Source organism: Mixophyes fleayi, chromosome 2 (genome assembly GCF_038048845.1).
Source record: "Mixophyes fleayi isolate aMixFle1 chromosome 2, aMixFle1.hap1, whole genome shotgun sequence".
NCBI classification, from domain to species: domain Eukaryota; kingdom Metazoa; phylum Chordata; class Amphibia; order Anura; family Limnodynastidae; genus Mixophyes; species Mixophyes fleayi.
This window is the reverse complement of record NC_134403.1, coordinates 168,694,419-168,709,517: the sequence shown is the minus strand read 5'-3', so window position 1 is coordinate 168,709,517 and position 15,099 is coordinate 168,694,419. Positions and strand designations below refer to the sequence as shown.

General features: G+C 41.7%; 1 protein-coding gene across 1 annotated transcript in view; it reads right to left on the bottom strand.

Moving 5' to 3' along the window:
* The window catches only part of LOC142139866 (uncharacterized), a 94,378-nt gene that overhangs the window by 50,773 nt on the left and 28,506 nt on the right, over nt 1-15,099 (bottom strand). Inside the window, exons 8-9 of the mRNA XM_075197727.1 lie at nt 13,354-13,519; nt 11,951-12,096 (exon numbers count right to left, since the gene is read on the bottom strand). Coding sequence (XP_075053828.1) covers nt 11,951-12,096; nt 13,354-13,519 — 312 coding nt within the window. The remainder of the gene's footprint in view (nt 1-11,950; nt 12,097-13,353; nt 13,520-15,099) is intronic.

Genomic DNA, 15,099 nt, shown 5'->3' with positions numbered 1-15,099 from the left:
TCTAAGACTGATTCTGTCACCACTCCATCGGGAAACACTCACAGATTCTAGGGAATTGGTGAGTCTACATCGGTAGGAAGACTAATACCCAGGGTCCCACCAAGCTGGTGGATAGTTGGCTGAGCATCTGAGATCAGCAAGATACAATGACCCACCTTACGGATCAGAACCCCTGGCCCACTTGGATTGTCAGCTGTGGAATTTATTACCAGGAGTGTGGGCTTGCAAGGACTCTGTACTTGGAGGTAATCTGCTGGGGAGTTTTTACTTGCACTGGAGATTTTCTGACACTTGTTATATTCGGTGGGGGAACAAGTTTCTCCTTGGGGAGCACTGTTTATATATATATATATATATATATATAAAATCATAGAACAGTGGTTCTTATTTTTACTAAGTGTGTGCACATTGTTTAATAAAAGGGATTATTATCTCTTTCCTATCTCCTTTCCTATGTGACCTGTGAACCTAAAAGGACCGGTTATCTAGTGAGCTTTGGTTCCAATCCCGGTGTCCTCACAGACTATAAAGACAAAAATCATACTTACAAGCAGTTCATCCATCATATTGCTAATTTTTGATATTTTGTACGTATCAGGATTCCCAATATAAAAACCACTGAGAGAATGCAAGTGGAACATAGTGGTTTTATTTAACATGAGTTGCATCACAGGTAGCAGAAATCCAGGTAACTTGGCATCAGCTGATCAGCAAGCTGAGAAAGTGTAGTGGTCTGCGAAGATAGTAGAGATGACACAGAGGGTACAATCGTCTGGGGATCGATACACAGGAGATACTGGAAACAGGATGCGATGGTCTGCGAGGCATTACCACTAGACAGTGGAGATGACACACAGGATGCAATAGTTTGCGGACCGTTACACAGGAGATACTGGAGACAGTATGCAATGGTTCTGCAAACCGTTACCACTAGACAGTGGAGATGACACACAGGATGCAATAGTCTGCAGATACACAGGAGATACTTAGCTTTGGCAGGTAGGAAAAATGTCCAAGTACCACAGTGGCCCCTTTGGTGGAACAGTGGTACTGCAAGCTGGATTCCTATAAAGACAAAAGTCCAACATAGCTCTTGGCAGACAGCAACTGCAGGAGGCAGATTGTGACAGTACTAGAGATGTTCACTGACCCCCGTGTTTTGGATTTGGTTTTGGATCTGGATTAAGTTTGTGTTCTGGTTTTGGCAAAACTGCCCTTGCATGTTTTGGATTTGGAGCTGTATTTTTTAGAAAAATTGCTAAAATACACCAGAATCATATAATTTTGTTCTTTTTTTGTTCCTACATTATTATTAACCTCAATAACACTAAATTACAGTCATTTCCTGTCAATTTTGACCACCTCACAGGTCACAATATTATTTTCATACACTTTTGGACAAAGACTGCAGCGAGCTGGTTGGATGCTAAGCGACAGACCAATCACACAAACACACGGCAGTTCATAGCACATCTAGGAAACATTACCACACAGCAGTGGCAGAAAAGAAAAGTGGTGCAAGATGGAATTGTCCTTGGGCCCTCCCACCCATCCTTATGTAAATATTGAAAAGGACATGTACAGTTTAACAAACCAAGCACTCCAGTGACAAGGAGTGCCACTTTTCTGGCTAAAGTGCTTGGTTTGTTTAGGATTCCACAAAACAAGCTTCCAATAGCTTAGCCTGCCTTAAGCCCAACAGTTCTGTCAATGAACTCTACATTATTAAACCATGTCTGCTCGTGCTGCATCTTTAATCTCCTTCTCCTCTGTGGATCCCTCTCATCCCTGAAGAACTGCCAAACTTATGTAGACACAGGAATGGATATTACAACTGGAGTGGCATTAGATCTTCTTCAGACAGACTGTGACACGGAATATGTGGGCAGCATGTAATCCGTCATGTTGGAATACGCTGCATTGGACAGAAATTGAAACCAATATATAGATGGAGTTGAGGAGACCGTACTTAAGTTAAAACGTAACCCACCGGATGAGATCACGTATTTAAGAGTGCTTGTACTTGAGAGATACACTGCGCTTCAGAAGATTAATACTGAGAAGGCCCGGAGGCAGGACGATATATATGTCCAGTTTAAAGAACAGCTAAGAGACCAGAGAAAACAAATGGCTGTGTTACTGGCAACTGCAGACAAAGCTTTGGAAGATGAAGACGAGGAGATTGCCGTCGCCCAGAGCACTCCTATAACATAGTTGGAGACGGTGAAGCCAGTAAAAAACAAAGTATGTGGTCACATGTACAAGAGAGAAGCAATGGAAAGGATGATTGAAGACAAACTTCAGAAGGGTAAATCCGCCAGGTGTCCAAAAAGTGGCTGTGATTACTCTGACATGAGTATATCCAATCTTGTTCCAGAATATGCACTAAAAAAGCCATTGACATTCACAGAAAAATCAAGGTCATCACTGAGCTTCAAATCAGCCCCAGTCCCAAATAAATTAAAATATAGCTAGGTATCTTTGACTTAAAATGCAGGTTACAAAGACTTTGTGCAATACTGATGAAACAACAGCGAAGTGGAAGGTTTGAGTAATACATATACATGTCTATTTAGACATCCATGCTTACATTACTTCTGTAAGCAATGTTGTTCTTTGCTAATAAAACTGTTGTCTTTATACCATTAAAAAAAAAAAATCCCCACCATTCTTTGGATGTTGATTGTAGGATCAGGTGGAGTTGCGGCAGTGGTGACAATGTGACTGAAGACTGGAGAGTGACAAGAACAATGCTACCAGTGTTTCTGTGTGACCAACGGCACTGAGCCCGAAGAGTGATAAGAACAATGTGACTGAAGACTGGAGAGTGACAAGAACACTGCTACCCCTGTTTCTGTGTGACCAACTGCACTGAGACTGGAGAGTGACAAGAACAATGTGACTGGAGACTGGAAAGGGACAAGAACACTGCCACTCCTCCTGTTTCTGCATAAGCAATGGCACAAAGCAATGTGACAGGAGAGTGACAAGGACACTGCCAATCCTCCTGTTTCTGTATAAGCTATGGCACAGTACAATGTGACTGTAGACTTTTAAGAACACAGCCAGCCCTATTATTTCCCTTTCAGCACTGACAATTAGCAATGGCACGTAGACTGTAGACCGGCAAGAACACTGCCAACTCTCCTGTTTCTGGGTGAGCTATGGCACAGTAGAATGTCACTGGAGACTTTTAAGAACACTGCCAGCCCTATTACCGTATATACTCGAGTATAAGTCGACCCGAATATAAGCCGAGGCACCTAATTTTACCACAAAAAGCTGGGAAAAAGTATTGACTCGAGTATAAGCCTAGGGTGGGAAATGCAGCAGCTACTGGTAAATTTCGAAAATAAAAATATTGGGGGGTGGCATCAATGCATTAGATTAATACACAATTTTTTTATTAAATCTCTGTTTGTAAACTAATAAGAGACTATCAGTAAATGTTAATCTGGTGTGGAGGAGAAAGAGGGGTCATTCTTGATGAATTGTCTTGTGACCTTTGAATCTTGGCATGGCCAGATATATGTTTTTCATGGATGTTTCTTACATGTGATGAGTGTTAGTATAAATGTCTTTAAATTAAGTAGAAACATGGCTCAACTGGAGAACAGGTACACAAAATCTCTTTGAGAGAGAGATTGATTTTACTTACCGTACTTACTGGGATTAAACAGTTGGCATACCAAGCTGGAAATTCCGGTTACCCTGGTGTATTGAAGTCCGTTAAAACGACACTACACAAGGAGCGATCATCAGCAGGGTGTCCCCAAAAAGAAGAAGCAGAGTTTGGCTCCTAACTCACCCCCAAGACATAAGAGCCGCCAATACAACAGTCGAGGAAAGAGAGAGAGGTCTTCAGACTATCACTTCCGCAGTGGAACGCATGTGCGTTCCACAGACAGGAAGTTCGGCATTTGGAACGCAAGTTTGCGTTCCAAATGCCGAACTTCCTGTCTGTGGAACGCACATGCTTTCCACTGTGGTAGTTAAGACCTGAGGGACCGGAGAGGTAAGTTCACTCGTGTATAAGCCGAGTGGGGCTTTTTCAGCATAAAAAATATGCTGAAAAACTCGGCTTATACACGAGTATATACGGTATTTGAATTTCTGTTTCAGCAATGAACACTGCCACCTCTCCTGTTTCTGGGTGAGCTGTGGCACAGTAGAATGTGACTGGAGACATTTAAGAACACTGCCAGCCATATTATTTAAATTTCTGTTTGAGCACTCAACACTGCCATCTCTCCTGTTTCTGGGTGAGGTATAGCACAGTAGAATGTGACTGGAGGCTATTAAGAACACTGCCAGCCCTATTATTTGAATTTCTGTTTCAGCACTGTACACTGCCAACTCTCCTGTTTCTGGGTGAGCTATGGCACAGTAGAATGTGACTAGAGGCTTTTAAGAACACTGGCAGTCCTATTATTTGAATTGCTGTTTCAGCACTGAACAATGCCGCCTCTCCTGTTTCTGGGTGAGCTGTGGCAGAGTAGAATGTCACTGGAGACTTTTATAGGAGAGAGGAGGACAGTCTGCGTATTGTCCAGATTTTGTTGGGACATTCCTGATTTTGAGTTACTTTCTTTCTCAGTGAGGACTATGTCCTACTTCACAAGGTTCTGTTTGTGATGGGGGTGCTACATGCATGGGAACTGCCTTTGTGCCCTGGCCTACCTGTGTTTTTGGAGGAACAACCAGTCTATTGTTGTCACGCCCCCTGTGCCATCACACACACGCATTACCACAAGCCCCCTGTGCCATCGCCACCTTTTTATCACCACCACTCTGTGTCCCCTTATGATCACACTGCACCCTCCATGCTGCTTGTACCCCCTTCACCTGGCCCCCCTTCACCACACTGTGCCATGCAGCCCCCCCTTCATCACACTGTGCCATGCTACTTACCCCTCTCCTTCATCAATGTGCCATGCTGTTCCCCCTCTCCTTCATCACTGTGCCATGCTGCCCCCCTCTCCTTCATCACTGTGCCATCCTTCTCCCCTTTCCTTCATCACTGTGCTTTGGTGCCCCCCCCTCCTTCATCACTGTGCAACGGTGCTTCCCCCCAGTCCTTCATCACTGTGGCATGGTGCTCTCCCCCTCTCTTTCATCACAGTGCCATGGGGCTCTCCTCCCCTCTCCTTCATCACCGTGCCATGGTGACCCCTCTCTCCTTCATCACTGTGCCATGGTGCTTCCCCCCTCTCCTTCATCACTGTGCCATGTTGACCCCTCCTCTCCTTCATCAATGTGCCATGGTGCTCCCCTCCTCTCCTTTATCACTGTGCCTTTCTCTACCCCCTCTCCTTCATCATTTGCCTTTCTCTCTCCCCCCTTCCTCTCTCCCTCTTCCTCTCCTTCATCGCTGTGCCTTTCTCTCTCCCCCCCTCTCCATCACTGTGCCTTCTCTCTCCCCCCCCTCTCCTTCATCACTGTGCCTTTCCCCCCCTCTCCTTCATCAATGTGCCTTTCCCCCCCATCTCTTCTACATCACTGTCCCTTTCTCTCTCCCCCTCTCTCCTTCATCACTGTGCCTTTCTCCCCCCACCCTCTCTCTTTCATCACTGTGCTTCTCCCCCCCCCCCCACTTCTTCATCACTGTGCCTTACTCTCTCTCTCTCTTGGCTTCCCCCTTCTTCATCACTCGGTGCTGTTTTCCTCCCCTTGCCTCTCCATTCCTTTACTTACCTTTTATTAGCTTCTTTCATCTCTTCTGTCTTCTGTCTTGGTCCTCTCTGCGCCGCTCCTCACTGAATGTGACGTGATGACGTCATGCCCGACATTCAGTGCGAATGGAGCAGAGAGGAAGGAAGAGGATTTTGGCACCACGATCATATTAGTCTTTTTTAAAAAAAAATACCCAGCTCCCCACACCAATGAAGGGGGCCCTGTCCAAACCCCATTTTTATTAGTGGAGTCTGGATTCATGGGGCATCGAGTAATGTTTGTCTAGTCAACCACTGGCGATGTATCCACTATATTTTAGGCAGTTGCCCCAATGGCTATAAATTCCAACAAAGTGAATACAACATAGCCCATGCACAGCCGAGTGGAGTAAGTTTTTGCAGCTGCCAGAATGCCGACAAAGGTTAGAGCAACGTAAAATTAGCAATTATTATAAGGCCGACAAGCAGTAAATATAGACTTACCCTATAACAGACATCTAGTATCCACTCTTAATTGCCTTTACATGTAAAATACGACTTCGAGAAATCTCTCCAGCAAGAAATAATGTTGGTTCTAATGGCCAGAGTGAGATTGTAGGTTTTAAAGCGCTAATGGTCGGTCCCGCCACCTGGATTACATTATACAGGCGCGGGTCCGACCATTAGCGCTTTAAAACCGACCATCTCATTCTATCCATTAGAACTTTCTAAGTTTTCTCAAAGTCGCATTTTAAATCTGACGGCAATTAAGTGTGGATACTGGATGTCTGTTATATGGTAAGTCTATATTTACTGTTTGTTGGCCTTATACTAATCGCTATTTTTATGTTGCTCAAAGCTTTGTCAGCATTCTGGCAACCAACACAGCCATGGGCTGTACCACCCTGATACCTGTTTCTACATGTGTTGAATTCCTCCAATCAGACATTCCTTTGACATTCTTGCACTCAGCTGCACAGTAAACTGAGCTGGCATCAATAATCAACGTTGATGGAACCTCAGACTAGCGGTGGAGCAGACCAGTATTATACAACCTCTTTCCCCCAATTGTTGTGGACTGCCTGGTATGCTGGGGATGTAGTTCTGCAACAACATGCAGCTTCAATCCAGCTTTGCAGCATTTAGTTATCAGAACCAAACCATTTGAACAAATATAATTTTTGTACATTAAACTTTCTCAGAAGCTTTGGGCACCTGAAGAACATCTATATAAATGACTTGCAAGGAATAATTGCTTACTGTATATGATTAAAAAGTAGAGATGCTCACTGACCCCCGTGTTTTGGTTTTGGTTTTGGATCTGGATTACCGTCGTGTTTTGGTTTTGGTTTTGCCAAACCGCCCTTGCATGTTTTGGTTTTGGTTTTGTTTGGTTTTGTTTTGCAATTTGTTCAAAAAAATTAAATTTTTTTGGGATAAAATAACATAATTTAGGTATTATTTTGTACCTACATTATTATTAACCTCACTAACACTAATTTCCATTCAATTTTGACCACCTCCTAGGTCACAATATGATTTTCATATACTTTCAAAGAAAAATTGCTGCAGTTCTTGCCAGTGATAAGAAAAAGGCCATTGTCATGCCTGGGCATAAGACCAAAAATCCACCTCTTAAGTGTGGGTTATTTTTACACAAATTCTGACAACAGTTGTCTAGCCATTTGTAGCATTTTTAAAGCGACACTCAGTAGAGGTAGGGACCTTAACCATCCGGGATCCTCATCCATGTTACGTAATTTTTCAGCGAGTTCTTGGAAAGCTGTTGGGAAAATCAGAATATTAGGTTAAAAAAAAATAACAACAAGCAGTCCAGCATCATCTGCCTCCCTTCTCTCATCTACATCCCAGCACCTGCAATCTACCCCCCCCCCCCCCCACCAACACCTTCATCATCAATATCCCCAGAACCAATAATTTACAGTTAAACAATCATTTGCAAGAGGAAGCAAGTATGAAATCTGTCACCCAGTCGCAAAGCGGATCACAGACGCCATAAGAACTATGCTAGTATTAGACCAGCGTCCAATGTCCATGATTAATGCAGCTAGTTTTAGACAGTCACTTCTGTCCCTATTACCAAATTCCATCACAACACCATTTTACTAGAAATGCTATTCCTCACCTCTACCAGAAAGTTCATAAAAATGTAATTATTGGGCTACAAAATGCCATTCAACCCACTGTACACTTAACCACAGATATGTGGGCAAGCGGAACTGGGCAAAGTAAAGATTATATGACTGAGACAGTCCACTGGGTTGGTCATTCGCCTTCACCAGCATGGACAGCAGCAGCATGTACCCAAGTAAGTCACATTTTTCAGAAGTAGGCTACTCTGTGTATCAGCAGCTTCACTAAGGGCATACAGCTGACAATCTGTTCCAAAAAGTAAGGGATGTCATTGAAAGATGGCTAATCCTGCTTGGACTCTCCTGAGAATATGTCATTTCTGATTACGACCCCAATATTGTTCAAGCATTACAGCGGGATTGAATTCCATCACATTTCCTGTTTTGCACACACAATCAACTTGGTGTTACAGAGCTTTTAAAAAATGACATGCAGGAGATGCTGTTTGTGTCCGGAAAAATTTAGGGACAATTTCTTTTTTCTGCAACGGCATGTAGGAGAATGCAGCAGCTGCAAGAAGACTAGCATTTGAGGGGAATGTACTTTAGTCCAGCGAAATAGTCACCTGTGAAGAGAGTGCAGACATGGTTAGCTTGAGTCAAGTGATTGCCTTAATAATACATTTTGACAAGGAGCTACAGAAATTTAACGAGTGAAATAAAACAAAGTAAATGTGCTAACTATATTTTAATTGTAAATTTAAATACTTAATTTGCTTCACAAGGATCCAAGAGCTATCAACATCTTGTTTGGATGTATTCTCCTTCAGTTTCTCTGGCAACTGCTTGTTGTACAAAAAAATTGCTTTCCCAAGACACCTAGTGGTGATGCAGATGATTCCGCACAACATTTTGATATTTGCTCTGCTGTAAAAGAATTGCCCAAAAATCGTGACAGCTCTGCCCTAAAATGAACTACTAATTCCATTTGGAAGGCCATTATCGGCAATTACATCATAGTACACAGACTTCTATGATGGTGGGATGAATTAGTATTGTTTGAGGAAGATTATCACTAAACTCTGCCACCTCTCCTGTTTCTGAGTGAGCTATGGTACATTAAAATGTAAGTGCAGATTTAGACCAAGACTGTCAGCCCTATTATTTCTATTTCAGCAATTACAATTAGTAATGGATCAATGTAGCTCTTCTCTTTGGGTGTTACCTATATAACGCAGTAGAATTTATCTGCAAATTCTACAGACAAACCTGCTTGTTTTCCTCTTCATCAATGACTCTTAGCAATTGACCACGCGTCTTTGGGTGTATATTACACCCAAACCTTATTAGTGCAAAATAGGAAAAATACAGTTTAATCCCTGCTAGGCCCTCCACCATCCTTTGCATGTTAATAGTAGGATTGGTTGGAGTTATGGGCAAGGTCACATTTTTTTGTCAAATCCTTCAAACCAGCCCAGATGTCAAACTGTTGTGGTCTGCCACCTACGTCATCCCTGCTTGTGTTTTGAAAGTGCAAATTGGTGCCAGAACCTGACGTGCCAGAACTGCTGCCACTGGTGCCACACTGCTGCCTCTGGTGCAAGGCTTACACAATCAACCGCATCCTCATCAGCGCCCTCGTCGGCTACCCAAATCTCCCCCTCATCCTCTTCTAATTCCAAAGTGTCATCCTCACTTGGTGTGTCACCGGCTACACTCGGGCTGTTCAGGCACACATCATCAGAACTGCTGAAAGGGCCCTTCTTTATGGGTACATTATCAGAATGCTCACGATTAGACATACCACTGGTGGATGGACTCTCCACAGGGATTGGTGTCATTTCTGATTCTGAGCATACATTTTTTTCTTGCAGCTGAGCTTTCATACGCAACAGTAGTTGTGCACCACTTTTGGACTCCAAATTACTTGGTCTTGCTTGGTCACGAGTGACCATACAAGAAGGCTCAGTAACATTTTTTGATCTGCCACTAATAGAGAAAGGTGAAGGCTTCATTCTTTCTTTGCCACTGCGTGTGTAGAATGGCATGTTGGCATTTATTTATTTTTTATCGGCAGTTAACTTTTCTTCAGTTACACTTCTTTTTCGATTCAATACTGTACCTTTTTTTTTGGTGTGTGTTTTTTTCCCCTGATTTCAAAATACTATGTACTTTTACATGGGCTTTATCAGATGACGTACTGGGAACACTACCATCAGGACTGGTGCCAGCATCTGCTTGCTGATTCTGATCATATGTGGACTGCTTTGAATCCACTTTAATGAACCCAAACCACTTCTAGTGCAAAATATTGTATGAGATAGATACTGCTGACAAATATGACTTTTTTGGACAGCCAGAAAAATTGGTGTAAAACACTGGGGAATATTGCACACCCCAAATCAATTGTAGTGCAAACAAATTCTAGAAATACTGCTGACAAATATCACTTTTGACAGCCAGAAAAATTAGTCTAAAACACTGTGGAATATGGGAGACCCCAAAGCACTTGTAGTGCAAACAAATTGAAAAATAAGCCTCCTCTAATCTCCTGTCTTGCTGCTTTAACAAATTGCAAACAGAATTTGATTTAATTATAGAATTGAATAGTTTTGAAATGAAAGAATAATAGAAAGAATAAGGTGTACAATTATTGCTCTGTCCCTGCGCTAATACAGCCTCTGACCTAAACCTGCTCTCTCCCTCTGTCAAATGGCGATGGATTGCTGTGGATGCGGGTATTTATGCTTTTCAAATCTCGCGAGAACCGAGCTCAGAAATACGAATACGTCACGATGACGTTTTGCCTCGATTTCGATTCCGAATGGGCGAGAGAGTACCGAGCCTGCTCGACTCGGTACTCGGATAGGCGAAATTTGGATGGATTCGGATCTCGGGGAACCGAGCCCGCCCATCTCTATTAAAAAGCAACAATTCTGTGTATTACTGGACTAAATAATATACTTAAAACAACCAATATGGTAAATCTGCCCAGCTTGCTGTCATATCCTTTACAGAGAGCAAATATTTCTAAAGTGGTGGTACTTTTTATATAGCATCTAAAAATTGTTGTGGGCATGGCTACAGCTTTATGTGATGGACAGGGAAGAAACAAATACAGTAAAAAGCCCAGGTAAAGCTGAATACTTTATTTTATCTTTATATTTTAAACTACAACATTTAAAAGTTAATATATAGTTTTACCTTTAATAAAACATATCAGTGTCCTTTTCATTTAAATAAAAATGATAGTTCCAAAAAGACTTCTAAAAGTTTAATTCCTGAAAGTTCGTTATACTTTTTCTGCTGTTGTTGCCACACGAGGTGAGAAGTTTGGTACATTCCAGCTTTGTGAAACCGCTGCATTTTACACCTTGTATGTAGCAAAGGCATAAAGCTGTGTAATATGATTTCTGACCAGGCCCAGTAATGTATTAAGCAGCCTTAAGGCCCCGATGCAATATGTACAAGTTTTTATGACTGGGAAAAATGAAACAAACCAATCAACATAAAAAGACCACTACATCAAGAACTAAATCTAGGATGTAAATTATAGATGTAGTTAGAATATTAGTCACTCTGCTGAAAGGCTGAGGATTGTGGGATATGACTGCACTTTGCCATGCTACTCCATTTTCTAACAATAGAGGTAATCTACATAATATACTTTTAATTTAATATAATTGTGTCTTTATATGTTGTATTTTTTTTTTTGCAGGAAATTATATAATAGACCCAAAAGGTTCTATCAGGCTGTATCTAATATGTACCCTGTGAAGCATAGCCCTATGTTCAGATGACTGCATATGGGCAGCCCCACCACCTCCCTGGTGTCAGTGGTTTGGAATTATTAACTTGAATCATTATTTTAATTGTAGAAACAAACCTCTTTTCCCTTTAAGTAAGTCCACAATTTGTGAAAAAATAAAAGTGAAGGCTTTTTTTTGATTTTGAAATATTTCACATAAAAGAAACCAGAATGTTGCAGAAAAAAATACAATATACAAAAATGGCATGGAGTTTATTTTTAATTTATTCATGTTACCAACAATTTTGACCCTTTTAAATTATGTGTATATTCAATGATATAAATCTAACTTATATATACCAGCTGTTTTCCTTTATTATGATTATGCAAAGTATATTAAATATACCAGTATATTATTAAGCAAGTAAAGCAGTAATAATAAGAAGCACACAACTAGCTAAACTTGGACATGCTGCAGTACAACGTCGCCCTCTATCTGCAGGGTGTCTATGTGCTGGAGATTTGGCACACGGTGATTGAAATTGCACACGTGGTTCCCATTCACATTCACTTTGAAATGGTGGGGTTCACAAATAATTTCAAGCTGTGAAAGAGAAGAGACATGGCAGAGACAAAGAATACTTTTTTATTTTAGGTTTTATCATACATTATACTAGGCACATCTACTACAAATACAACATACAAAGTAAAACAGTTTATGGTGGGGCAGCAGTGCTAAAAGTTCAATCTTTACTAAATATGCATGATAAACGCAGAACATCTTCTAAACATCCACAAGGAATTGAGCTGGAGAGTGCAGGGATCTCAGAATTGGGGCTAAGCCTTGGTAAAGCACATTAGTTGTACAAAATAGCCGAGAGCCATGAAATCCTCACTGTACCGAGGACTGAACGCAAAGCAAATACCTTTTAGCAATGGATACATAATAAACTGCTTATATTTTACACCTACTTGTCTATTTGCTATATTGTGCTATTGTTTTCTCTTATCCTGTAAGACAATTGTGAACCTGACAGAACTGAATCTGACCAACCTGGACAATCTCCATGTTAGTTGTAGTTACAGCAGCAGCTAGACCAAAGGAACAAACAAAAAGTATGGACAATCTCACAGTTCCCGATTGCTGCAGCTATGTGGCCAATGTACAGAATGTGATTGGTAAAATTTTAATTTAAAAAGGTCGTTTGCTTACAAGTTGGCAGCATTAGTTAGTGAAATAAATGATTAAATCAGATCTTCACATTCACTGCAATTTTTATGTACTTTTAGGGGAAGATTCAATTAGGAAAAAAAAAATCAACTCATAATGTCCCAGAAAGTCCGCGAGACACTACGCTGTGATTTCTTTGTAGTGAAAGTAACGCTTACTTTTGCTTGCGCCCCATAGAGGTGATAAAGCACAACCACGATGTTATCAGGAACATCGCAACCAACTGAATCTGCCCCTTAATGTATCAAAAACAAATTAAATACATAAAAGCATAATGATTTAAAATGCACCATTTAGATCTCTGCGTCAACACTAATGTGTTGCATTGAGCTGTCCAAAAGGCAGAGTGCTGCTTTAATTTCTCCAAAACTTGCGTGTTTTTCTATTCATTCAGTAGATTAAATCAATCATCAGCAAATGAAACTGCTCACAGATATCTATATGTGTTTTGAGTAATGTTTATTATCAATGCAGTTTAGTCTATCATTGTGCATTTGTAATTAAATGGAGGAATTAACCAGTAATACAAGTTATTAAAAAATGTCCTGAAGTATACGTCAACATTGTAATTAGTGTAATTTAAAATCTCTGGCGATTACCATTAGACTAGCACTCAGTCACTGGACTTACCACAAAGCTTTGCCCCGATGCAAAACACATTCCACAGCTGGGCATTTGGCGCTCTTCTTTACCCCAACTGTTGTTCAGAAAACTGTTTCGTACAATAGTGCACTCATCAAATCTTGGATTAAAATGTAATGCAGTTCCACCACTGAATTTCAGGTTCACGTGAAATCTGTAAACATGTTTTGGAATTGTATGTAAATTTAGGATATTCACATATATTTCTAAAAGAGAAGCACACAACTCTAGGTAACCAAACTACAGCATTTAGTTTACAGGATTTTTAAATAAAGACAACAAATTCTAATGTCCTTGGCAAACAGAATGAATCTTACATAGTAAATCTTTATACATGAAGCTATTAGGACCACTTCACAAACATTTGACATATGAATAGGTCATGCACATTTTAACATTTTAAATGTAGCATTAACATTTTACAATGCAATGGTGGGAACAAACCCATAAAACACCATTGTCAGGCACCGTCCCCGCCGTTCTTCCACTCGGCGGGGACGGACGCCTGTCTCCGCTGCTCAGCCCGGATGGTTGCCGGGCAACAATACAGTCGCGCCCCCCAGTCCTGTCGGGCGCATGCGCACTGGCCTGTCCCGTTGCTAGGCAACTGGACGCTTTTATCGGCACTCGGCGTGCCTGATTCAGCCCTCCAATCCCAGCCTACCTGTCATTATTTAAACCTGGCTCTAGCGCTATTAGGGTGCCAGAGTAACAGGTTCCTGCCTCTAGCTCCCATAGTGTTTTGCTCCTCGTTGTGACCCGGCTTCCTCGACCATTCTCCAGTTTCTGCCTCCCAGTTGTGACCCGGCTTGCTGACCATTCTCTATTCTGTGTGCCCCACTGTGTTCCTGCGACCTTGGCTTGTTTGACGATTCTCCTGGATTCTCCCTCTGTACCACGCATACCGATTGGCTTGACCCGGACCGTCTGACTCTTCTTTCACTACACCGCCAACCGACTAATAGGACCGCGACCTGCGTACCCTGTGCAGCGAAGTCCAAACCTCCTTGCGGGCGTCCCTGGCGATAACCAGGGGTACGTTAGACTCCGCGCCTATCTGCACAGTAGCGCCAATAGTGTTCCTCTCTATTTGGTCCTGACAACCATTTATCCTATTGATAGTACTGTAAATCAGATTCTGATGTGAGAAGTTAATGTAATTTCTGTTCCGGTTTTACTGTAGGTTTCAAAACCTGGTAACGTTATCTTCTCCATTGAAGCTTAACATTGACATACAGTATGTAAATCATAAATCAAAGTGGTCTTATTAGTTACATCTTGACTGCTGCCTACACTCATATCTAACTTTTATGGTTATTATGTCATCTGCATAAAAAGAGCGGAAGCAGGGGCGCACGCAGGGGGGGCTTCTGAGTCTCCAGAAACCACTCCCCTCCGCTAACGAAGTGCCCCACATAGCGGCACTGTACTATACAGCACCGTCACGGACGCTGCCGAAACGGATCTACTGCACATGCGCTCGCATCCTTTTTTCTTGGGCGTGGGGGGAAACCGGAAACCCCCCTTACAATCCTGCGTGCGCCCATGGGAGGCATGGAAAAATAGGGAGTCTGTTGTTTATTAAGAACTCTGCCCAGTAACATTGCTGAGTCTTGCAAGAATCATTTATATAATAATGGCTGGCACATTGTAAAATATCCAAATGTTATACAATATTACCTTAAATTAGATTACCAGCCCCAGTAACAAATTGAATATTTTACTGTATTGCAA